The 27408-nt window shown below is 38.3% G+C and overlaps 1 protein-coding gene across 1 annotated transcript in view; it reads left to right on the top strand.

The window, feature by feature from the left end:
* CSMD3 (CUB and Sushi multiple domains 3) overlaps window positions 1-27408 on the top strand; it is a 1455553-nt gene that overhangs the window by 958827 nt on the left and 469318 nt on the right. The window contains exon 32 of the mRNA XM_089664334.1: window positions 4481-4597. Within this exon, the coding sequence (XP_089520460.1) occupies window positions 4481-4597 (117 nt within the window). The remainder of the gene's footprint in view (window positions 1-4480; window positions 4598-27408) is intronic.

Below are 27408 nucleotides of genomic sequence, written 5' to 3' on the forward strand. Positions count from 1 at the left end.
TGTTGTCAATCTGTGGAGAGAACAGAAAAATCTCTGTTGTTTTTTCCTTTGGGATAAAGGTTTCCCTTAAATATTGTATATAAACGTTGACCATTTAAGGAACTCCGGTCAGTGTTAAATGATTTGTTTCAACCCTACAGCTGCCACTTTTGCTGGATAGCTTGCTCTGGTAAAGAAAGTGGAAGAAAAAACAGATCTGCTGGCCAAATCATCATGTGAACATAAAGGAAAAAAGCTTTTAAAAAGAAAACAAATGCAGCCATCACTTCTGAGAATTGTTAAGCTGCAATATAATACATTTTTGTTGTTGGGATTAATACTGATTTAAAGGCATTTTCAGCACCTCCAGCTTTGAGCTTTGTGACTTAATTTGCATAGAAACAAAAGAATAAAGTAGATTTAACTGTAAAGAAAATGTAGCAGCAGTGAGATTATTGTCTGTTGGTTATAAACTTCTTGCAAACAAACAGTCACAGAAGTAAAATCAAATTTGCCGATAAACTCCACAATACTCAATTGCTGCAAATGTTTCCCAAGAGGTAACGCGACATACGGAGATCTGAAGCTATAATTAACTTATCTCACTGCTGTACACTCCAAATGTGTCACTTAGAAAAGTAGCTCAGTTTGTTACACTAATACCTTTAAATGTGAAGACTTTTCCTCCTAAGTCTAAATAACATTTATCATCGCTGAGGTGTAACTGGAAGTTTAGGAATTTAGAACAGTTCTGGATAAATGTCATTGTGCCAATAGAAGTTTCTTGCTTTGCAGAATTGTCTGATCCTCTGTTCAACCTGTTGATAATAAAAAGTAGATATAAGACCCAGCTTAGTGACATTTATTCTGCTAAAGCACTGTATTTAACCTCTTGCTGACCATATAATGCATATACAGTATGTTTTAACAAAAAGGGTGAACTTTATCACCCAGCTGTTGCAGATATGTGTCCATGGCAGCTCAAGGGTGTGTACTGAAAGCACACTCATAGCACACTGAATACGCTGTCACTGACAGATCTCAGTGACAGCTTTTGATTGGGCTCTAGGTCCTGTGACTATTGTGAAAGTTAATCACATTGTTCACCGATTCACAGTCACTCTGCCTCCTGGGCATTAAATCCCAATGAAAGAGTTCCTGGAATGGGGTGTTAAGGAGTTAATAACCTGACAATTTTTTTTATTAATAAAATACTCTTTTCAACTTTTTTCATGCTTTAATACAGTCCAGTGCTGTGGATCCCCTTCTGTCTATATGTATGCACTCCACCAATGGCTGAATGCCTTTTCTTAGGGCAGGTTTTTTAAATGACAACAGTAGACTATTGCTGTTAAATATGCATCAGCATAACCATTTTTTAGTCTCTCTCAATGCCACCAGTGAAAGGGTAAAATGTCAGAGACAGAGTGTTGTCTCCCATTAACAGGAAATGCCTGAGAGGGCCTTAATGGCATGATTACCAACTATTATTTTAAAGTGGCTGTAAACCATAGACAGGAAATATGAACAATGCATATCCCTCTACAGTGTGCACCTTTCTCCATCTAGAATACTAAATGTCATTTCTCTCTGCTGCTGCCTCGGTCCTCTGCTATCAGCATGAGTCACTTCTGACAAGTTTTCCTGACACCAAGAAAAATAAAGGTGACAGGAGAGAGAGCTCTAGCACACAGTCTGTTCCTATGTGCTGTGTGAAGGGGGGGGTGTGCAGGGGTGGACTGACCATTTGGAAACTCGTAGTGTTCTGCCGACAGTGACCTTTGAAACTGTGGTTCCAGCTCTCTTCATGTCATTGACCAGCTCCTCCCTTGTAGTTCTGGGCTGATTCCTCACCTTTCTTATCATCAGTGATACCCCACGAGGTGAGGTCTTGCATGGAGCCCCAGTCCGAGGGAGACTGACAGTCATCTTTAGCCTCTTCCAGTTTCTAACAATTGCTCCAACAGTTGATCTATTTTCACCAAGCTGCTTGGCTATTGCCCCGTAGCCCTTTCCAGCCTTGTGGAGGTCCACAATTTTGTCTCTGGTGTCTTTTGACAGCTCTTTGGTCTTGCCCATGGTAGTAGTTGGCATCTGGCTGACTGTGGGGTGGACAGGTGTCTTTAAAAAGCTCAGACAGGTGCTACTAAGTTAGATTGATGAGTGGAGTAGAGGTGGACTTTTTAAAGGCACAGTAACGGGTCTTTGAGAGCCAGAATTCTTGCTGTTTCTTAGGTGTTCAAAAACTTAGGTTCAGCAGTGCAAGACAAATAAATTTTTTAAAAATCGTACAATGTGATTTCCTGATTTTTTTTTTTTAAATTCTGTCTCTCAGAGTGGGAATGCACCTAAAATGTGAATTTCAGATCCCTCCATGATTTCTAAGTGGGAGAACTTGCAAAATCGCAGGGTGTTCAAATACTTCTGTTCCTCACTGTATATATATATATATGTATATACATATATATATATTTTTTTTTTATATATATATCACATTATACAGACAAATTAAAAATTATTTTAAAACAGTTATTCTTTAAAATTTTCAACATATGTATAGGAAGTAGAAATTCCTTGAGATCATGTAATTAAAAGAGGTGAGCTCATTTAGAAGGTCGCTAAATTTTGTGACCAATAGTAAACTTTGAATTGTGACTGTTTGTTGACTGAGTGCTTTAGTAAATCTCTTCTCCGTCCAAAAGAAGTCGATCATGCAAGGAACTGCAACTGTTTGCCGACAAGGTACTTTAGTAAATCAACCCCATGGTGGCATCCTTTGGTGGCAATGCAGTCAAATCTCTATCCCTATGTTCTGTCAGTAACATTTTGGGTACCAAAATTTCTACCAACTATCTTTTTAGAAGGATGTACCAAAAAGTAAACTGACCCTTCAGAAGCATGGGACTAAAAGCAAACTGTCCATTAGACATTTGTCTTACCATCTGATAAATCTCATTATGAGACAGATGCCACAAGTTACTACCAGCAATACTATGAACTTACTTCTCACCCCGCGTGTGTTTACAGTATATACACTATATTGCAAAAAGTATTGGGACACTCCTCCAAATCATTGGATTCAGGTGTTCCAATCACCTCCATGGCCACAGGTGTATACAATAAAGCACCTAGGTATGTATACTGCTTCTACAAACATTTGTGAAAGAACGGGTCACTCTCAGGGGCTCAGCAAATTCAAGTGTGGTACCGTGATAGGTTGCCACCTGTGCAAAAAGTCCATCCATGAAGAGTCCTTGCTATTAAATGTTCCACGGTCAACTGTTAGTGGTATTATAAAAAGTGGAAGCAACTAGAACAGAAGCAATTCAGCCACTAAATGGTAGGCCACGTAAAATGACAGAGCGGGGTCAGCGCATACTGAAGTGCACAGTGTGCAGAAGTCGCCAACTGTCTGCAGAGTCAATAGCCAAAGACCTCTAATATTCATGTAGCCTTCAGCAACAACAGTGTGTAGAGAGCTCCATGGAATGGGTTTCCATGTCCGAGCAGCTGCATCCAAGCCTTACATCACCAAGTGCAATGCAAAGCGCCGGATGCAGTGGTGTAAAGAACTTTGCCACTGGACTCTAGAGCACTGGAGAAGTGTTCTCTGGAGTGACCAATCACGCTTCTCTGTCTGAAAATCTGATGGATGTGTCTGGGTTTGGTGGTTGTCAGGAGAACGGTACTTGCATGACTGCATTGTGCCAAGTGTAAAGTTTGGTGGGGGGGGGGATTATGATGTGGGGTTGTTTTTCAGGGGTTGGGATTGGCCCCTTAGTTCCCGTGAAGGGAACTCTTAAGGTGTGAGCATACCTAGACATTTTGGACAATTTCATGCTGCCAACTTTGTGGGAACAGTTTGGAGATGGCCCTTCCTGTTTTAACATGACTGCACACCAGTGCACAAAGCAAGGTCCATAAAGATATGGATGAGTTTGGTGGAGTAACTTGACTGACCTGTACAGAGTCCTGACTTCAACCTGACAGAACACCTTTGGGATGAATTAGAGTGGAGACTGTGAGCTAGGACTTCTCATCCAACATTAGTGACTGATCTCACAAATGCGCTTCTGGATGAATGGTTAAACATTCCCATAGACACACTCCTAAACCTTGTGGACAGCCTTCCCAGAAGAGTTTAAGCTGTTATAGCTGCAAGAGGTGGGCCAACTCAATATTGAACCCTATGGACTAAGACTGGAATGCCAAGTTCATGTGCATGTAAAGGCAGGTGTTCCAATACTTTTGGCAATATAGTGTATGTAAAACATATTTTTTTTGGATCAACATTGCAACTCTTTTAAGAAAAATGTGAAAATATCTAACCATGTTTTATTTTTTAAACTTGCTACATAATTTTATTTTCCTTATTATAAAAAGCTGTTCATATCCTACCTAATACATTTAAATTGTATTTGCTCTATGTATACTATACATTTGTGGCTACAGAGAAGACTTTCAGACTTGTATTCTAAAATGAAAACTTATTATATTTCAGCTCCATGTGGAAGTCGCTCTACTGGCTCAGAAGGCACCGTATTATCACCAAACTATCCCAAAAACTACAGTATTGGACACAACTGCGTGTATTCCGTTGCAGTTCCCAAAGAGTTTGGTGAGTAAAAATGATTGTTATAAAATACATGAACACATGTATGGACTCTATCTGAATTATTTGTGTTGTCTGTAATTGTAGTTTGTTTATATAGTTCTATACCCTTATGATGAATATGTGAAATGGCTAATCCTCAACAATGCCTACAGAAGCGATAACATCAACTGATTGGAAATAGTCAATAAACAAATACTAGATATCGTATGTACTCTCCAGCTCCTCAAGAAATGCACAGCCAAAAGGGAAGTCAAGGGAACCAGGACAGCGACAACCAAAGAAAAAGCTTCAGGGGTGCAGCCCTCCTCAGACGGGGAGATCAGCCACTAGATAGAGAATAAACAGGTGGCACACACACCTAGTGCATTATCCAAGGTTTATTGAAAGGTATGAAAGGTAAAAACATACTCACAGACGAAGCATGTATCTAAAAAGCATTTGCATAATGACGATGGCCACAACAGCAAGCAAGGTGTTCCCACTGTCAGTGCCGTCAAATTTCTGACGCGTTTTGGGGACGAGTCCCTTTCCTCAGAGCTACTGACCAGCCTCTGGTGCAGATGTGTAGTGGATGGATGATGGGAGCCTTGCTTGTGATGCCTGAGTGGGATGGTGTGGGAGTGTGCTTAATACTTATGGGGAAATGGTCCACACTCCCACACAATCCCACTCAGGCATCACAAGTAAGGCTCCCATAATCCATCCACTACACATCTGCACCAGAGGCTGGTCAGTAGCTCTGAGGAAAGGGACTCGTCCCCGAAATGCATCAGCCATTTGACCGCACTGACAGTTGGAACACCTTGCTTGCCGTTGTGGCCATCGTCATTATGAAAATGCTTTTTAGATACATGCTTCGTCTGTGAGTTTGTTTTTACCTTTCAATAAACCTTGGATAATGCACTAGGTGTGTGCACCACCTGTTTATTCTCTAATAAACAAATACTGTTGATAGCTTTCATAGATCATTCTAATCAGAAAATGATATGGGATATATTTATGTGATTTATTTTTTGATATGCCTTTGATCTGAAAGTTAACTTTTTTACATTACCAAGAGGATTTTCCAACCCACCTTGAAACAATCAATACATTTTTTAAGTATAGACTATTCTATGGATGCTAAATTTAAGACATATTTAAGGGTTTGTTTTATTCCTGTTAAAGTAGGATCAAATGTACTCTAGGTTCCTTGAGCTCCTTCCATATTCTACAAATAAGTGCAACATGCTTGTACACTTAGCTCCAAGTCTGGCTTTCACAAGTGATGCAAGGGCCATGCTCCCCTTTGTCACTCCCATTATGGCTGCTGCCATCTTCTTATGTTCTTTAATATCCATCATCTTCTTACCACAGTCATTGGATGGCCACTGATGATGTAGCTCTTGTACTTGTATCTTCTAGGCCCGTGTGCTAAGGTGACATCGTCCAGCACCCAGCTCCATTCTCAGCTTCTTACAGCTGCCAAAAAAGGACCTGAAATTTACATTATACTAAGCATGTGCCGCAGACATTGTACACCAAGATTAAATTTGATTGCAGATAAGTAACGCAGTTTTTAGGGAGAAGGGCCTCTAGCTAATCTATAGTTAGTTAATCTTTATATTTTTCTGAAAAAAAATAAATCAAAAGCCCTATTACCTGCAACAATGGTCATGTAACATGCCATAATCCTTCAGTATGTAGTGTGGGATTGTAACTCTTAAAGTGCAAAACCCACTCCATTGGCTGTCAAAATAATGCATCATACATCAAAGGGTCCCCAGAGGGGTCCTCTGGTCTCATAGGGGTTTCTTGATGATGTCACAATGCAAGGGAGTGACAACAAGACTGGTCAGCTGCATGGGTAGCAGATTGCGATCATCAGTGTATGTTAATGTAAGAAGCACTGTGGATGGTCAAGTGTTAGTGGACTCAGGTAAACTAATGTTAGTCTTAGAAGCTTTTTTATTTTAAAGAAATGAATGGCTAGAAGTGAGTGTGGTGGTAAACTGTCATTTTTTTTTTCCCAGAGTTTTGATTCAGGAAAATATCTATGTTACTGGTTGTCTGATAGATCAAACATGACAAATCACTGATAACGTTTGTTTAGAGACCTACTACTCTTTATTTCCTGCAAGCAACTGCTAGGGATCCATCCTCTTTTTCTGCCTCTCATTGTTTTCCTCACACCACTGGGAGTGACATTTGGAGATCTGCATGACGATAAACATTTGTTTTTGATTCATTTGTTAAGTTAAGTTAATCATTAGTTTTGTCATATTTATTGCGTTAGAATGATTTTATTTCAGAATTTGTTTTATATATTCAGATTAGTTTTGTATATTCAGATTTATTACATATATTCAGATTAGTTTTGTCTATTCGTTGTTCCATATTGATTTGTATTTTTGGAAGTTATTTTGGAAGAATGGCTATATTCCTTTTAACGCGTTAATTCATTATTTTGGGAAATTACTTATTCACTCTGAGTCATTCCCAAAAAGAGAAATGGAATTACCGGTTGGATGATATTGACTGCAGTAACAAAAGTAACGAATGGGACAAAATTAATTTTGGATTCATTTGGTATGTTATGATTCAGAGATTCTAATGGATCCACATTCATCCAACCCCAACACAATAAATAGGAATCATTATTCTATTTCATTTTTATAACTTACTGTATTTATTGAAATATGTTTCCATTTCATATGTAGTGCATTTTTTCTGGTAATGAAAAATGTTATTGCAAAATAAAAACAAAATGGATCCAAATTAATTTGGATCATTTGTTACGTTGTTACTTTTTTGGGAAGCTTCAAACATTAACAAAAGGTCCAAACTATTGCATCGTGTCATCCAAATGAAACTAATGAATACGAATGACTTTGTTGTTTTGTTATAATTTATTTTGGATTCGTTGAAATTTATTACTATTGTGATTTAGAGATTCTTATACATCCGAATCTCCAAATAAAGAACATTGTGTTTCGAATTTTGATTTGTAACTAAACAAATCACACAATTCTAGTGAAATTTGCAGTTTCACAATATTTCATCGCACTGTACAGAAGAGTTTATGCGGAGAAGAACCGATCAGACTGGTGACCACAACAACTGGTTAGAGTCTTTATTATGAAGGAAAGTTTCTTTGTACTTAGTCAATAACTTAGCTTGGTGATGTTCTGCAAGGTGCATTCAGAATGAGCTTTAGATTCTTTCCAAGCTTTCATGCTCATTTACACAGCGCATAAAAAAACAGAGTCAGCCAAAGGATAAATCCACGTATGACCAACATTGGTTACTGCATTACTAATTAGACTACTGATTAGCTAACCCAAGACATCCCTTGTCCAGTGATTTAGTTTATTGGTTGTCAGCTTTTTCTATAATTTGCATACTGAAAAAATACTAATTAACATATCTCCCCTGGTAATGCAATTCAGTTTTCCCCTATTGATCTCATTTATTCTCATGTAATTTAATATAAATGTATAAAATGTTATTGTGCATTATAATTAATATTACAATTTATAATATTATGACTATCATTATATTACAATTAACATTATAATTCATTAAAAATTCTTACATCATTCTCTGTTACTAAGTTTAAAGCAAACCTGTGGCTGTGGATAGTTTAGGCATGGTAAGCTGGCTTCTTTCTGGGTGTCTGCATCTTTTTGGGAGAGGGACCAGAGTTGCCCTGTAAAAGAAAACTGCAAGAGCTAGTATGGAAACTGTAGTTTCTTCTTTTCCACCTTCCTATGATCAGTGGTGTGGCAATGATAAATAGGAATGCACAGTGGCAGAGAGGGGAAGGAAGAATTGGCAAGCATGGGAGATGTTCCATAAGATTAGAGTGCTCTTCAGAAAAAATGTCTGCTCAAGGCTTTTCACTCTCTCCATACGCAAGGCCATGTCCTCCTCCACTGCCGCTCTTCTGCTTATTCAATCTGTTTCCTGTAGCCTCAGGTTGCCATAGGCAGACCTCCTAGTCATACATCATTACACTGATCTGGACACACAGATGATTTGTACAGAGAACAACACTTATGTGTTACATTAGCATATCTTTGGGCTGATATAAATGTTCAGGTGGATTTTTAACTTCTGTTTAGACAGTCTTGTGATCCAGACAAACCCCATTGAGCAGCACAAATATTTTCTAGAACTTTACACAAACTATCAGTGCAGTCTATTCCAAGACACCCCACAGCCTATGATTGGGTAATGAAGCAGGAAAACCTTACTGATGAACTAATTTCTTTGCTTTCCCCTTCTGTGAGCAGGATCTTTGTTAAGCTGGCCATACATGGTTCAGTTTTTTTTTCATTCAACCAGTGGGCTGAATGAGAAACTGAACTGATTCCCCATCCATACATTCCAGGTGTATGGAAGGAATCCTCATTGTGTCATTGTTCTCTGACAGTGGGGAGACTCCCCTGCCCTTGGAATACAATGATAAGCATTGCAGTCCTTTAGCTGCATGCACTGATTGAAGCAAAATTTTTCAACAACCTGGTTCATGAGAATTCTATCAATAGATCAATTTCTCGTGAACAGGAACCGCCATAAATATATCACATTTTGGCCAATTCCTGTTGAAATGGACACATTTTGATCCATGTATGGCTAGCTTTAGACTGGAAGAGCCGTAAAACGGAGCACAGCCCCCATTACCTTAGAATTCTGACTTTCCTCTCTCAATTTGTGTTGTAATGGTTCAATAGATTAAATTGTGTCATTTAATATGTACCTAGAGTTTAGTTATAATGACAAAATATATGAAGACACTAACAGAACAGGGAAGAAGTGACTTGATTTCAAGGTTTGTTGGTTATTTTAAAATACAAATAAAACCCCCCATCCCAATGATAGGTACATACAGTATATGTACACAAGGTTACTTAATAGGGACTTTTACAGTATAAAAAAAGTACAAATTCTACCACGGTGGATTCTGGATAAAACTCTTATTTAATATCATATATAATAAAAAGAGGCGGGTAAAATATACAGGATTCTTCACTAGATATAACGGCAGGTAAAGATACACATCAGAGATACCCTCAGTGGTATTAACTACCCTTTCCCAGCCACTACTGCAGTTAACACATAATAACTGAAAGTTGATACAACACTGGCAGTAGATTATTGAGGTGTTTTGCAGATATCTTAAAATGTGATTCATCAGAAGATAAACCAGAAGGGTATCTGGAAGTAACATCAAGGACATATTAAGAATATCTATATACAATATACATTTAATTTACTACAGGTACTTATATAGCACCATCAATTTACATATACAGTATATTGTACATTCACATTGGTCCTTGCCCTTAAAGAGCTTTCAATCTACACATATTAGATTCAATTCAGACAGGTGCCAATTAACCTACCAGCATGTCATTGGAGTGAGAAGTAAGCCCACGCAAGCACAGGAAGAACATACAGACTCCAGGCAAGTAGTGTTGTGATTGTGATTTGAACCGACACCCCTGCTGCTGCTAGACTAAAGTGCAACCACGTAGCCACCATGCTGCCCATGGAAACATGGAAGGATATAGCAAAAGCCTACAGGAACAAACCTCCCTCTATTACCATCCATGTATCCTATGGATACTTACATGTGATGTCATATGTTAAACCACAGGATTTATCTTGTGGGAGACTGTAGAGAATATAATAATGCCTTAAGAAGTTCCATCCCGAGAAGCTAGGTTTCTACAATGTTCATATTATATCTGAATCAGAAATTAATGCACATCTCCTAGTCAGTTAGTCAGTAGCCCATTGCCATTGGTAAACTACCTTGGTTCAATGTTTATATATGTATTTTAGTAACTGGATCCACACTTAGAAATTAGTCCCGCACACCAGTAGGGGTTACATGACAACTATTTAACTAAGAGCAAGATCAGTTCAAACTCCCACCTGTACCTAAAATTTCATATACAGTGACTGGTGTGAGGTGCATTGTCCTTGATACAGGTGAAGCGGTGTACGTGTTGTTTTCTCGTGTTTCATGGAGAGGTGAAACCACTGTGGTCTTGTAACTTGTTATTGAAGTATGTAAACAAAAATCAGCATCACTGGTTTCTGCGTGTCAGTTTCTTAAGGGTATCAAACAGGGAAGTAAGTGCTCTGCACTAGGAAATATGGTGTCCATGCCGTGCAAATAAATGGAGAACAGATGGACAGTTGTGTATACATAAAGTTGCACGTGTAATATTATGCATTGCCATTGATGTAAAACAAGTTACAGTTTATACATTATTATCATATTCTTTTTCATATCATTAAGGTACTAGTTTTTATTTTTACAGCAGAATTTAAAAAAAAGAAAGTATAAATGGGATGCACAACCTATTGCACTCTCTTAATCAAAGATTAGCAAAATCTCTTTTTATGTTATTCTAAGGCTATGGTACGAAGAATGATGAATGTACAAATGTACACAGACCACAAAGAGCTATGTTCATTTATTTATCATCAACAATATAAATAATTTATCAACAAGGATCCAGATGTTTTCAATTGGTTCCAAATATATTTGACAACTTGTTGACTTATCTCTGTTCATGGTGAATCAAAGATTAAAAAGCATTACAAAAATGTTATTTGTTATTGGAATAGAATATTACATAGTTATTATATATACATTATAAAATATATATACTGGTATATATATATATACATATATATATATATATATATATATATATATATATATATATACATACATTCTTGCTATTTTTGGAGACTAGATTTCTCCTACATTTTGCTACTATGCTTGATTTCCATCACTACACATCATTCAGATGTATCTGTGATTGTTGATGGTTTTGTGACATGCTCTTATTAATTTGGTTGTGAAAAATTAATCTGTTTATGACATCATTTAAAGAAGCCTTATGAGTATTTTTTATTGTTTAAATACATAACTGTTTGACCCTTAGTAAACTTTAGTTAACCCCAATCAGCCCTAATTAACCCCTACTCCCCCCTAGCTATTATTTTTCTAATGATTTTTTTTTAGTTATATCATATATATATATTATTATTATTATTATACAGTATTTATATAGCGCCAAAGGGTATGCTCAGTGCTGTACAGTAGCAAGGGGGACAGAACATGAGACAAGACAGTAACAATACAATACACGAGGGGTTCGAGGGCCCTGCTCTTTCAAGCTTACAATCTTACAAAACAACAAGAAATGTGTGCAAGATTCGAAAAAAAAACTCCCCACCCCTACCACACATACCCCTAATATCCCCCTTTCAAAAAAAAATATATTATTTTGTTACCTTAAAGCGGAGCTCCAGTCAAAATTTAAAAAATAAAAGTCAGCAGCTATAAAAAACTGTAGCTGCTGACTTTTAAAAAACAGGCACTCACCTGTCCCTTGATCCAGTGGTGTCCTCACCTTAGCCAAGGTTCACCGACCTCCTTGTACCCCAGCATCGGCATCTTCAGCTTGTGGCTTCACAGCCGGGTGCTCACTGCACATGTTTAAGTAGCACTCTACTTTGTTAATGGTCCTGTAGTCTTCCGGGACCGGTCAGGGGGGAGGACAACTAGGCACCTAGGTGATCGCAGCGGAAGTGGGTACCTGTCAAATTCAGGTGCCCCCTCCCTCGTACTCCCCAAAGGTGTAGAGGACGAGGCCCTAAAGTGGAACTTCCCATTTTGCGAGGAGTTCCACTTTAAGTAATGACAACACTACTACTGGATAAACAGGTCCATAGTGGAAATATAAAGATTGATCTGGCTTATAAAAGGTATACAAGTGTAAATGCTGCAGTGGTCAAAGTGGTCTTAAATCCCCCCATCCCCCCCCAAAAAAAAATGCAATATATTTCAGTTTACTAATCCTTGAATGTGGTGGCTGCCTTAGTTTTCTTGTTTTATGCTTTTTTTTCCTTTATATTTACCTGATGATCCATGTCAGTAACACATTCCCTGTCTTAAAGGATAAGTTCACGCTTTGCTAAAAAATAATAAATGCACATAGTTTTGCAGGTAAAATGATTGCACCAATGCAATCACGCAGATCGCTGTTGCCATGCTGGTCTCCTGAAGACCTGTGAGTATATTTACTTGCCTGTATAGGATTTACGAGCAAGCAGATATACTGACAAGAAGAATAAATTAACTACCATGGCTCTCCACAATGATGTGGTAGTTCATTGAGAATTAAGGGCTCATGTACACTGCAGCTGATAAACTCACGTTTAGAAGCTGTTCAGCATTTTTTTCAGCAACCCCTGAACTCACCCTAATGTTTTCCTATGTCCATGTACACATCGTCGTTTGCAGTCATTTACAGGCATTTCAGTTTACAGTTGTTTTTTTGAATGCAGAAAACTTGCGTTCAGCAGTCGATTTTATCAGTGCTTCAATCGCAAAATGCTTGTAAACGCGGCTAAACGCGGCAGATCACATTTATAAGCGTTTGTGTCTGAATTTTTTTTTAACTCTTCCAGTTCCCAATGCTGTCCAGAGCCTTTTTTCATCATGAAAAATGCATTCAAAGCGTTTTCAAGATGGACAAAACACTTAACACAGGATGATCCTACCAAGCTTGTCACACATTGTAATGACAAATTCACACCTCAGACCTCTCCCACCCTTGGAAACAAAAGATATGTTAATGAACATTCACACCTCAAATTCCTCATGAAGACCCCCTGCCAGGTGACCTTAATGACTCACTCCACCAGACACCTTTCTCACCCTTGGAAACAAAAGAAATGTTAATGAGCAACTCACACCTAATTATCTCAACACATACTGCTGTCTCTGCTTCTACTCTCTGTATTTCTCTGAAACAGTCTGAAATAGTTAATAATTTACCACTTTTCAGTGCATTCTGGGCATTTGGGAGGTTCTCCTGTGCTTATCTTTAAAAAACTCTTCTAAATGCAAATTCACATAAACACGCATAAACGCATTATTCAAACACGGCTTAACAAACGTTTTTTAACCTACGTTTTCCATCAGTCAGTTTCCATCATTCAGAAGTGTCCCGTGTACATGAGGCCTAAGGCTGCCGGGACTTGTAGTTTCGCGGCCAGGTGGGCGGAGCACCACACGGCTGTGTTTTTTATATAATTTGACAGCTACAGTAGAAGGAGGAGAAGATCAGGGACTGGACTATACATAACATGTTGCATGTTACTCCCTGAATATGGGTGTATCCTTTAAGGTGTCTCCACTCTGGATGGTGGTGCAATGCAGACACTTTTGGACAGCATCAATTTGGGGTGAAGCTAGTGTTAGTTGCACCAGCAAATTTAGATGGACTTGTCTAACAAATTAAAAAAGAACCAAAGTTAAAAAATAAAAATTGTGAACAGTCAGGCTCTTTATTGCAGAAGAGATATGAAATCTTTCTTCTGAATAAAAATAAACATACCTGCTTGTTTGAATGCGCAGCTCCAGTTACAATTCCAGCACAGTGCCAGTGTGCTGGGATGAATTACTCTCATGTGCATACAGGAGTGACATCATGCCTTACTGGCCAATCAAGATGGCTGAAGACTAGTTCCTCTGAAGAAGCTGGAAAGAAGATGTCGGCATTTGCGAGGTACGTCGCTGACGTCAGACCATTAGAGCATAGTTGAGTATTCTTGACTTTATTTGCACTTTAGACTGAAGCTGCAAACACTTGTTAATACGTTACAGAAACTTTGGGAAAAAGGTAAATGTTTTTTCTCAAACCACTAATTGCCACTTTTGTTACATAGTTTGGTCTGTTAAAGGAAGTTGAAAAATAACAGACTTACTGACCAGACCATCAGGTTAAAAACAAAACGGGAAGAAATGCAAAAAAGAAAACAAATACAGTGGATACATAATTAATAAATAACAAATTGGTAAGTTGCAATATCATACATTTTTGCTTTGGGGTTTCATACAGCTGTAAAGTAATACTCATTCTCTCAGACTGTTAATTAAATTACCATTGAAACCAACATTGTTACATTGTGAATTAGGTTATTTAACCTTTTACTCATTAACCCCTAGACGCCCAGTGCCTCCAAATATGTGGTCTCTCGGCATCTGGGCCTTGACACCGAGCGGCCGCATATTTGCGTGCAATTATAAAATAGATATGTGCAGAGAGTGCGCACCGTGCGTGCTCCCAGCACAGATGTCCATGACTCACGGAAAGGTCCTGATCTCCCTTGTGATTGGGATCTTTTCCGATCATGTGACCGCCGTGATGGCGGTCACATGACCCTAAAAGCCCACCCGCCTCCCAGCTTCTGAAACTCTTAAAGGGCCGGTAGGCACCAGCACAAAGAGGTTAATGTGGTTCTAAAGCCTTAAGGGTTTTTTTTTACCTTAATGCATTCTCTGCATTATTGTAAGAAATGTTCTGTGTCCAGGATCCCCCCAACCCCTCCTTATACTTACCTGAGCATGATCTCAATCCAGCATTGTGCACAAGAGCTCTCTCCTTCCTCACAGGGCAAGATTGATAGCCATTGGCTCCTGTTGTTGCCAATTACATACTATGACGGGAATGCAGGGGGTAAAGCCCCTCTGTCTATGGATGCAGGCAGCAGGGCTTGGGAGTGAGCCCCCATGAGTACCCTCCTTAGCAAGCAATTTACTAGGGGGATACTTGACACTGGGGAGGAGCCAGGATCACTGGTGTGAAACCCCAGAAGTGGAGGACCGGGGGTGCTCTATGCAACACCATTATACACAGCAGGTAAGTATGACATGATTGTTATTTTAAAAATTTAGGCTTAGAATCACTATATCAGCTTGTTTTTAGTTTCAATTTTGTTTGACATTCCATGTTATAATTAAGATAGCTTAAATATGAAGTTATTACAGATTGTATCATTTTGCGACTCCTAAAACTAAATTTATGCTACCATGCACTCAAAGGACAAAACATGCAAAATAACTCAGTTTGTGTACAAATTCATTTTCCAGGAAGGTTTAATTAGCTGACATAACATTGTCAACATGATGCCGAAGGCATATTTTACAGGTGCCGTCCGTATATTTTCATATCATTTGGCACAGTGCATTGTTCATAACAAATTATACATGTTTGAGTGGGGGAAGGGTGGTCATGATTTAACAAAGGACGGAGTGGCAAAACTCTGTCATGCACTAAATATTTGCAAAGCACCCAATTTATGCTGCCATATAATATGAGACTATGTTTTTACATTTTGTGCTACCACTGGAATACAAAAGCATTCATCATACAGATGTTACAGAAGCAAATGTCAAGATGCACCATCCGTTGAGACCCATTAGTAAGTTGGCAGAGTGTACGAAAGCTCACTGTGCCAAATTGCCTTTTTCGTGTTGTTTTGATTTGATAGTTACATTAACTCAGGCAACATTTGTATTTTTAGTATAGGCTGTAATTCCGCATATGGAGTATGCCATAACTTCTTAGGTGTCAAAATTATGTTTTTGCTTGCAAAGTACCACAAATGAATAATATGCTGTACATACATGGCCTTTAATTGGATATCAGATATATTTGTTTCATTTTCAGTGCACGCATGCTAAGTAACATGTAAGAATAACACTTCCAGGTATGTATTACCTCTCACTAAGATCTGAGAACTACCCATGACAATGCCTCCACCTGATTTTCTGGGTTATCTTTATGTAGGCACTGTCCAAGGTCAGAGTATACTTTCTGGACTGAAACGCATTCGCAAAGATGACATATTAATGTAAATTCCCTTGCTTTTCAGTTCTTGGCAAAATGCGGTGCAGTTCTTTCACAAACGTCTGATATAGATCAGGCTCTACAGCAGACTCTTAACCTGTGGCTTGCTGCAAAGTTACAATGTTGCAGTCTGATCAGTCGGGGAGAAGTGATTGAGGAATGGTCCCTCCTGCCTGCAGAAGAATAATGACATCATCTCAGGCTAGGAAAAGTAAATAGACTGGAGCTTAATGTCAAAAGATGGAGCATTTTTTAAATAGTTATGCTGTCACTGTTAGAATTGCTGTTATTGTTAGAATAAAGACAGGCAATGGCAACCTAAGACATGTGCCAGAGTGGGCAATCAAGGTACATTTTAATGCCAACAAGAAGATCATCATCAGCCATGCACATAAGTTCAGACTGGACTGCCAAAAGAATGTAGGATCGTCTTGTGGGCCCCTGCCAAATCCACTGTCATAGGCTGTATTTGACAGATCACTAGGCTGTCAATTACAAATTATGGATTTCCCCATTGCACATGTGGCCCACCCAGCTCCATGACATTTCAGAGTGGCCCACCTAGTGTCTCTGATGTTCCATTGTCAGCCCACCATCTAGTATCATTGTAGACCTACTCAGTCCCACAGTTCAGCAGTCTTTGAACATTTATAGGTAAATCAAGGAGCAAAACTGAATAAAATCACGGGATCTCTGTGACATCTTTGACTAATTATGATCATGTCCACTATGGTCAGTAATGTTACCTGGGAGACCATGCCCCATTGTTTATACTGAGGTGGATCTGCAATGCTGGCCAAAGTGATTCACAATAGATATATGGTGGATTGAAGATGGATTATATATATTTATTGTGCGAACCAGCATCAAGGGTAGAGTCTTTTAAAGCATACAGACATTCGCTTCCTTCTTTTTAAGGGATGTTTTAGCCCAATTTTATTTAAAGGAAAGTTCCACACAATATGTTTCCCATGCAAGGGTATCTACCATCAATCCAAATGAAACAAATATGCAGCCTCCTGGCTCTCTGAGGTATACAGCCCCTGGCTGCTCTGGCTCCCACCTCTCCTAGGGGTAGCCCTCCTGACTCCTAGGCACTGACCTCCTGTCTGCCGGGGTGGAGCCCAGAAGCCTAGTCAGGTTATTCTTTAAAGCCCTGAACACACCTGTACAATTAGTGTGCAGGGGGTTAAGAAAACATGGACCCAGGATTGGATATTTCATCCCTCCCAGATCACTTTGAAAGCTCCAGGCTCCAGATCTCAAAACGGACTTTACTAACAAATGAGGAAACTGAAAAGCCAGTTTCCTCTGCATTAAATAAACCCTCTGGAGCCCCTCAACCTGTTTAGTTGAGAGGTATAATTGTCAGTAATTGACAGAATATTTCATAACTGTTATGGCAATTAAACATTTGAACCCTGTGATTTATATATATATATATATATATATACAGTATATATATATATATATATATATATATATAAAACCTTTATGTATATCCATTGTTGTAATGGATTTATATATCCTGTATGAACTTTCACGTGGCCCTAGGAATGCATTGCTTTCCATCCTGCTTCTAAACTAATTTGCAATGAAAAAAATATATACCTAGACAATTAATTCCTGGTGTAGCACTTTAATTTCAGATCCATTCAGGCAAAAGTCAAGGAAACTATGGCAATTCTTTGTCATAGAAAACCTGACAGCCAAGAATCCAAATATTCTGTCCAAATACCACCTCAAATTCCAATACCGATAGGATAACACTAGGGTTCCAGTGCCAATCTTCCTGCCTTTCCAAGCAATACAGACAGGGGTTATAAACCTAAAATGGCTCTGTAAACAAAGAATTGTGACTGATTTGTAAGCATTTTTACTGGTGGAAACATATACGTACATCAACCTGTATTTTTTTTTTCCAGCCTCGATTGCCATCTTTTTTGATAAAAAGGGAAAATGAAAAACTTGCACCATTCACCACTATGCACTGGTCTTCTGTTTAACTTGGTCCATGGGTAAATACAATGGAAATTGCCCAACGTTTTCTCCATAGAAAACGATCAGGGCCTGTCTTACAAACATTTTTCTAACAAGATAAAAAAGCTCAGTGTGTTATAATGGACTCTTTTTATATCAGACATGTCTATAGGAATCCCTACACAGCCATATCCCTAATTTATTGTCACTCCATTCGTATTCCAATAGACTAGTCCATCTCTTACAGGATACCCTCCTTCACAGTGGTCACATTGCTTTCAAATAAAACATTGTAAACATGCAACCACATAGAAAAAGTACTACAAAACCTCCTTGTCACTACAATGGTTTGAAATATGCATTTACACATTCTAAAGATCCTCTTATTTGATGACCATTAATGACCTTCTTCTGAAATTGCTAGTTGTCAAGCAGATCCTCTGCTTTCAATGCTTTACTGACCTGGGAAAGCATAAAGTAATTGAAGTCAGAGAAAAATCACAGCCCTGATTTCCATAAGCCAAGAAGCTAGCATGCTCAAAACAAGGTCAGCAAAGGCAGGTTGGGTATTTCTCTTACAATAGTTTTTTTTTTTTAATGAAAGTGTGGGTGTCTGGTGTACAGTGTAATAATGGATCTCAACTGCTGTCTTTGAAATGGTTAGAAGCATCAGCAGCCATGGCTAACATTCATATCTGGCCTTTTCTGTAAAAAAGAGACAGGTTTACTTGTCTGCTAAATGTAGCATAGAAGAAAAAAAATCAAAGTACAAAACACATTAAAATAAAACTGAACAAACATAAAGGAATAGAAAATAAAGACAGCAGGAAATAAACAAAGGAAGAACAAAGGAAAGCATACAGATCATGGAGAAAGATAGAAAAATATACATTTACCCACACCCTATACATCTTTCACGTCTCATACAGAACAGACTAGAGTTGGATGTAGCTGTTTTGACAGCTGACAAGAAACTGAGGTTTTATGCATATGATGTGCTGCTGGCAGGCATCACACATTAGCTGGGCATTAAATGAGTGAAAGAATTTCCTTTTCCCGGCTGTGTGCAACTTTTATTCAGATATGGCTAGGTGCAGTCAGTTTCTCAAAAGCAGTAAAACTTTTGTTGCATTCATCTTTGACAACCTGCTATTGTGCCCTTGTAGAAAAGAAAATAATGCATTCCTTGGAGTAGCAAATGGAGACCTTGAGGACTTCTGTAAAGGGTGACTTTTATTATTATTACCATCAGGGGCGGACTGACCATTTGGAAACTTGGGCACTGCCCGAGGGCTCGGGGTCAGTAGGGGGCCCCATGAGATGCCCCTGGTACCTTTTTCATAGGCTACCCCATGATCCCCTATTGCCCGGGGGCCCCATGAGTTGTCAGTCCGCCCCTGATTACTATTATTATTATAATAATACAGGATTTATATACCGCCAACAGTTTGCTCAACGCTTTACAATATAATGGGAGACAACACAGCAACAATACAGTTCAATACAAAATGGTTAGGAGGGCCCTGCTCCTTGGAACTTACAATCTAAGAGGGAGGGGCTAGTGGTACAAAAGGTAGTAACTGTGGGGGATGGACTGGTAGGAGGAGTAGAAGATTCCATTATTAGATGAGGGAAGGATAGGCTTCCTTGAAAAGATAGGTTTTCAGAGATCTCCTTAAAGTGAGCAGAGTAGGCAATAGTCTGATACATTGGGGTAGAGAGTTCCAGAGGATGGGGGAAGCTCTGGAGAGGTCCTGGAGAAAAGCATGGGAGGAGGAGACAAGGGAGCTAGAGAGCATGAGGTCATGCGAGGAGCGGAGAGTATGGTTTGGGTGACTTTGCCAGAGTGCACTGATGTTAAGAATGCAGGTGGTTACTGGATGTGATGTTTCCTTGACGTTTGACTCTTGACACCCTTTCTGTTGACTTTAACTAAAAGATTTTGTTTGACATTGTGTTTAAGAGCCTACTGTATCTGAAATTCCTTGGAAATTTCCATGGCCGAATGGTCCTCTCTCACCCATACTACAGCAAAATCGTCTTCTGACACTGTCTAAACTGAAATTCTTTAGACACCCAAATGGTCCTCTGTCACCCATGATGTAGTAACATCTGCCACTTTGATCTTGTTATTGTTGACTATAAATAAGATGTCTGCTAGAAGGAACAAAGACAATACAAGAAATGACAAACCACCAGGGAGAAAGCCGGAAGTGTTCTTGATACTGCATTAAAATCATTAAAAGTGAGAAATGTTTGTTGAATTGTTATGATTATTTTAAAGAACTCAATTAAACCACATTGGTGCAGCATTTTATATCCATAAAGTGCTCCTGAACTCAAAGGGTTGATTTATAATGGGAAATAGACTGTGCACTTTGCAAATTGCAGTTGCTCCAGAGATTCCTGAATAAGGGAAAGGTTGACTTTGCAAATAATATCCAATCACGTGCAAAGAAAATAAAACAAAAAACAGATGCACATGATTGGATGATGGAAGTCAGAAGAGCTTCTGTTCATTCACTAAGCTATGAAGCAACTGCATGTGCAGAGTGCAACTCACTTTTCAAAGTGCATAGTCTATTTGCCTTTAGTAAATCAACCCCAAAATGTTTAGCTTTCCTACGCCAGAAGAAACCTCTTAAAATGTATAATAATTTTGCCCATAATGCACCCTTTGGGTTTGCGTTAATAAAACTGAAGATATAACTGTGCATGGTAGACAGTCAGCTTCTAACTTCAGCTTGTTCAGTTAAGTTTTGTAAAAGAAAAAAACTGGAAGCTGATTGGTTTCCATGCAGAGCTGCACCAGATTTTTCACTCACAAGTGTTGGTAAATCAACACCTTTGTCTTTAATTCCATCTAAAAAAAATAGCAGTGCATTTTAGGCACCCATGTGCATGCAGCCTGATAGCTATATATCTGCAGTGAAAGATCTGAGGCATTGCTGCCTCTGACTGCTAGTCTCAAGAGATTAACCGCTTCCCACCCGGCCTATGGCTGAAGGGCTGCCGGCAAAAACCCTTGTCCCTCCGGGTGGAAGCCATATGGCGTCCTTTCAGTCATGCGCAGTTTGCATGCCAACAGAGCCGCGCAGCGCCGCGATCTGTCACCGGCCGTGTACCTTGGACACAGCCAATGACAGATCTGAGTACAGGCCCCATTGCCGGTACCATGTGACCTGCTGTGACCAATCACAGCAGGTCACATGACAGTTGTATACAATGGATGGCTTCCTGTCATGCCATCCATTGTATACCAGTGTGGCTAGCTGTGAATGGTCACAGCGATCACATGCACAAGCTGGGCCAATCACAGCCCAGCTGTGTCATGTGATTAGCCATGGCCAAATCACAGTTAAGAAAAAAAAAATCCTGAATGAATCGATGTCATTCAGGTAAATGCTTGCTTATAGCAAAGTAATTCTTTGCTATAAGCAAATTGTGTAAAAAAAAAAAATATAGATCACTTCTCCAAAGTAGTACAATGTAACTATGGTAACATTGTGCTACTTTGGTCATAGTGAAATATGAAAAAAAATCTTAAAAAAAGAGAAAAAAATGCAATAAAAAAATAAAAAAATGATCAATTAGTTTTTTTCGTACTGTCACCAGATAGTATCCCTGAGCACCGCCATGCCAGTTATATGATGATGCTGTACTGCACTGGTGACAGTATGTAAAAAAAAAATAGTGAAAATCATTTTTTTATTTCTTCATTTTCGAAAAATTATGACAAAAAAATGACAACTTCAAAAAACTCCCATGCCTGTTATGAAATACGTCGGACTGTCTACTTTGCAAAAAGGGGTCATTTGGGGAATATCTGTACTGTTCTGACATTCTTGGACCTTAAGAAATTAGATAGGCCGACAGTACTTCAGGATTGAGACATTTTCAGATATATACCATAGTTTGTGAACACTATAACTTTCCTACAGACTAAATAATAAATACTAATTTGGGTTATTTTCACCCAAAACATGTAGTAGAATACATTTTGGCCTAAATTTATGAAGAACAATTATTTATTTGCAAACTTTTATAACAGAAACAAAGAAAAACATGTTTTTTGTTTTAAATTTTTGGTCTTTTTTTGTTAATTTAGCAAAAAATAAAAACCTTGGCGGTGATTAAATACCACCAAAAGAAAGCTCTAGTTGTGTGAAGAAAATTATAAAATTTTTATTTTGGGTACAATGTTGTATTACCGCGCAATTGTCATTCAAAGTGTGAGAGTGCTGAAACCTGAAAATTGACCTGGGCAGGAAGGGAGTAAAAGTGCCCGGTATGGAAGTGGTTAAAGTGATATTTTGATGATGTCATTGATGTGCTGCTCAATGTTCTCCTTGCTGAAGGCTATGACATGAGGAATCAAAGCCCACCTCTCTACCAAGTAGGTTGCCTTCATACAGAAAAGAACAAAACAGGGCACACTCTCCTTGTGCATTAACTCAATAACCAAAAATGTATTAGAAAGATGCAAAAACATACTCACAAGCCATGAAAGGTCATAAAAACAGAGACAAGAAGTCAAAGGTGCCAGTCGTGGACTGCATGCGTCCTCAGGTAAAGTGCTAACGCGTTTCGGGAGTCAAACAATCTTCCTCAGAGCAATAGACTTTCATTTAGGAGGAGTTTGACTCCCGAAATGCGTTAGCACTTCACCCGAGGAAGCATGATGTCCATGACTGGCACCTTTGACTTCTTGTCTCTTTTTTTATGACCTTTCATGGCTTGTGAGTATGCTTTTGCATCTTTCTAATATATTTTTGGTTACTGCGTTAATGCATGAGGAGAGTGCACCCTATTTTGTTCTTTTCTGCTAGTATCAAGATTCCTCAATCTATCAAGGACGGCACCTCAGCAAGTGCACAACTCCATTTTGAGTGCAGCAAGAGAGATTTGAGCGCCAATTTCTGGTTACTGTTGGTGCCTTCATTCAGAGACACAATGCAGAACAAGGCATGGTAAGTCAGTGACAGCGAAAGATCAGATGCAGAGGGACTACTGGCAATACTGGTTTCTTATCATTTGCTGTCAACCTGCTTTACTTGAACACAGATTCCAGAGTTCAATAAATATTTACTCCAGAAAGATGTAAGAACACAGATGAAGGCAGCAATGTATTTATAAAACCATTATATGCAGTTAACATAAATATCTAAATCTGACTTTATTTAGGCCTCTGGTGATCCTCTGTACACCAGCACTTAGAATGGGGGAAGAGGGGACATAACTAAGGGTCAAAAAGGTGTTCTACATTTACATGTGCTGACAAAGAACATGCTAATCTGAAGAGAGAGTAGAGAGGTGAGCTCATTGATCTGTTGCTACTTCTTCACTGTCAATTCACAAGCTGGGGGCAGAAAGCTGACCTAGCTGTGTTGCTTAAAGTGGTAGTAAATGTTAAAAAAAAAACCTCCTGCAAAATAATGTCACAATGTGCTAGTATGTACTGCATACTAGCACAATATGAAAGACTTACCTTAAAAAGAAGTCCTCCATTGGCACGTTGTCACCAATTCCATCTTCACCCAGTCTTCCTTACCTGTTCATGGGCCCCAGCCGTTTGAATGTCCGAGCCACGATGACATCATTCTTGCACATGCACATGAGAGTCACAGCCGCAGCACAGAGCTCTGAAGGGGTAGCATGAGTGTGCCATCCCTTCAGAGAGCATGCACTGATGATATCATTAGCTGAAGGAACAGTGAATATCTCCAAAATGTTCACCGTTTAGAACAACACTATCCGTGGCAGTGCAGGGTTTTTTTAAGAATACACTATACAATATAAAATAAAAGTGCAGCGCTAGAAATTAAATGTGACACAATAAAAAGTGATCAAAAAAAAGGTCCCAATTGTGGTGACCTAGGGTAACAATGCACACTAACCAGAAGTGCACATAAATAGTGCAGTGTAGGAAGGATGGAGTTCATAAAGTAGTCATCAGCATGGGGAGGGTAGATGTATTCCCTTGATCAATGAAGGTCTACACGATGATACAGAGCTAGGCAGAAGAAATCCACTAGATGGCAGAAAATGATCATGGCTCCACCAAAGAAAACACTGCTCCTCCACTGTACACCAACGATATCTGAGAGAAAAGATGCTCCCCACAGGGGATCAAGAAAAAATGCCCATAGTGAAGTATAGTTAAAAGGTTTTTATTAAAAATAGGCAGGATGCATCCAGTATAATGGCAAAAACACCAAACGAAACAGACAGGACTAACCGTCCTGTCAGATGTAGTGGCCGCCGGAGCTCCACGATGCTCCGACGGCGTGACATCAAGGCATGCGTAGGCTCCTCCTTACGCGTTACGTGCCAAGCACATCTTCAGAGAAAGAACCATTCTCTGTTTTACACTATAAAATATACTTTCCTGTTTTATCAGTTTTAAAAGTAGGATCTGGAGGTCTTTAATGCCAAAAAATAATAGCATAAGTAGATTAATTACTATAATAATTATGGTGACCAAAATGATTCATTGATACAGCAGGTTTGATTAAAAAAACAGAAATTCTACAAACTCCTGCAATTGTTCGTGATAATGATGATGATGTGATAAAAAACGATCTCGGTTGTTGTTTTGTTTGCTGCAATAGATGTCACAGGTGGCAACAACATGAGCAGAGCTTGGTGGCGTTACAGACATTTTGAGCGTTACTCTGGAGAGCGCACAGCTATAACTCCAAGCTATGTTTTCTATGCAAATGTCTGAAGCAATGGAACAAATGGCATCTGATGTGCCGGTGGCCAGATTGCAAAATACTATTCATATGTCACACAGCTAAATATTAGTAGAAAGGAAAATTGAGTGAATTTATTCAAACCACAGAACAATTCTGAGTTTAAATTGAAGCCTCTTTTTAAATCTATAATGGAGAAATCTCTAAAACTGAGGATGAATTTCCCATTTAGAGTTGTCCCTGGAACAGGTGCCTCCGTTAACACTTGTTCTGGAGTTAACTAAAAAAATCCAAATTTTGACAATGGTCACCAAAAAAAATAAAATGTAAATTTATCCAGCAAAAAAAAACTGTGCCAGGTGTTCTAATTACACTCTCCAATTCTTAAGCAAATGATGGTTATACATACAAATTAATCACACTGTTTAAAATCCTTTTGGACTCCTTAGCGTTTCAATTCCTGCAAGCAAAAAACTCAGCAGCCTTCCCATCTGAGTTCTCTTTCACAGCAGATACCCTGCCTGTTCTTAAAACATTTATTAATTTATTGATTTAGTGGACTTGACAAAACCCAAGGATATCTATGTCATGAAGACAAAGCACACCCATTATTCTTTGCGGATGTCCTTAGTGCAAATTTCACTCATAAGGTCACTAAGAATAAGGGAGAACTTGCACCTGTGGAGACAGCAGACAGGACAGGGACCCCACATGCTAGAAATAAGTATAGTATACAGAATTGGACTAGAAAAGGTTCACAAAAGATAATCAGACCTGTAATGTATATTTTAGGTTTTAATTCACAGATTGCCAGCAAAGTAATGCCAACTGTGTTCACTATATATTAATACATGTTCAATGGCTTGTACCATTTCCTTTCTGATGAAATATGTAATATTTTTCTGCATTTCAAATAAAACTATATTTGCACTTGTATCACAGGATAATGCTTTTCTCTTTGGAAGGAATTAGTTGACACTGCTCACTCCCAATCCTAGCTATCACTGAGATCATGTGACCACAATGGCAGCCTTAAGAATCTGTTTTGACTGGAGGCTTCATTGACAAAAATGAAAGCCTGTAAATGAACCTACAGTGTTCAGGCTGTAGTTCTTATTTGCAGTGTCATCTATTAACAAAATAAGTTGAATTATTATTAGTATTGTTATTATTATTAATAATAATAATAATGTACATGTATTAAAGATAGTAACAATTATTTGTGTTTTACTTTTTGTCACCTTATAAAGTTTGCAGTTTATTTTTTAAGATTAATCAGCATAACAAATAAAAGTCTTATAGGTTCTTTAAATATTTTTAGGTATGCAAATTCTATGGGCTATAAGGTGTATTTACTGTATACTGATGACCTTGGAACCAATGAGAGTGGTTCCTAGTTATGTGACCATATTAATGGCAGCCTTAAGAATCAATTTTTATTGGGGGATTTATTAATAAAAATTAAAGCATGGAAAGGAATCCACAATGTTCAGACTTCATTGTTTATTTCATAGTAATAGTAATAATAATAATAATGAAAATACATGTATTAAAAATAGAAAGTTTTTTTTTTCTACAGCTTGGGGATCTCCCACCCTATAGTTTGCGCAATATCTTTTTTTGGACTAAGAAAAGCCTTATAAAAAAAATAACTAAATATAAATATATATATATATATATATATATATATATATATATATATATATATATATACTGTATATATTTAGGTATGCAAAAAATATTTAGGTATGCAAATTAGTCTATGAGTGATGTAGAAAACATTTGTTGGACAGAGGCAAGCTGAATGAATATTTCCCATATATCTATGATATGTATGATTTTCAGCTCTATCTAGTTGCCAAAACGTGAAATACTTTTCTGAAATACCTCAATGAGAAAATATACCGTATTTTGGCAATTAGATCATAGGAAGCTGATGATCATAGGAGTTAATTAATTCCAGAAAATAAAGGGACAATTTGGCCAGCCTGAATTAATGTTTGTGACATGGGTTGAATGAATGTTCTATAAACAGATCCAATAAAGTTAACCAACGAAAAAACCTGCATTCAGTGGACCAAGAGTAGTAATGTCTAATATTTTAATCATGATTTAAACTAAACATTTCACTGTAAAAATGTGTTTTTTTTTTTAGACTGTTTATAGATTAAAGCCTGTTGCTTTTGTTGAATGGAGAATTCATAATATGTAACAAGACGATCAGAATAAATATTTTCATTCCAAAATAAAACTAGAAGTTTTCATTTCTGCAGCCCAATTTCAATGGAGAGGAAAAAAAAGATGACTACAGTGTAGCCATTTTCAATGTTTCATTATTCTGTCAGGCAGAATCACAGCTGCAATATTTCATAGTGTGACACTTTTCGGCTGCAAGATAAATGATTTGCGGAAGCACACAGCATGCCACGGGCAG

Source organism: Staurois parvus, unplaced genomic scaffold (assembly GCF_062004578.1).
Source record: "Staurois parvus isolate SC_StPar_1 unplaced genomic scaffold, SC_StPar_1.0 ptg000047l, whole genome shotgun sequence".
Lineage (NCBI taxonomy): Eukaryota > Metazoa > Chordata > Amphibia > Anura > Ranidae > Staurois > Staurois parvus.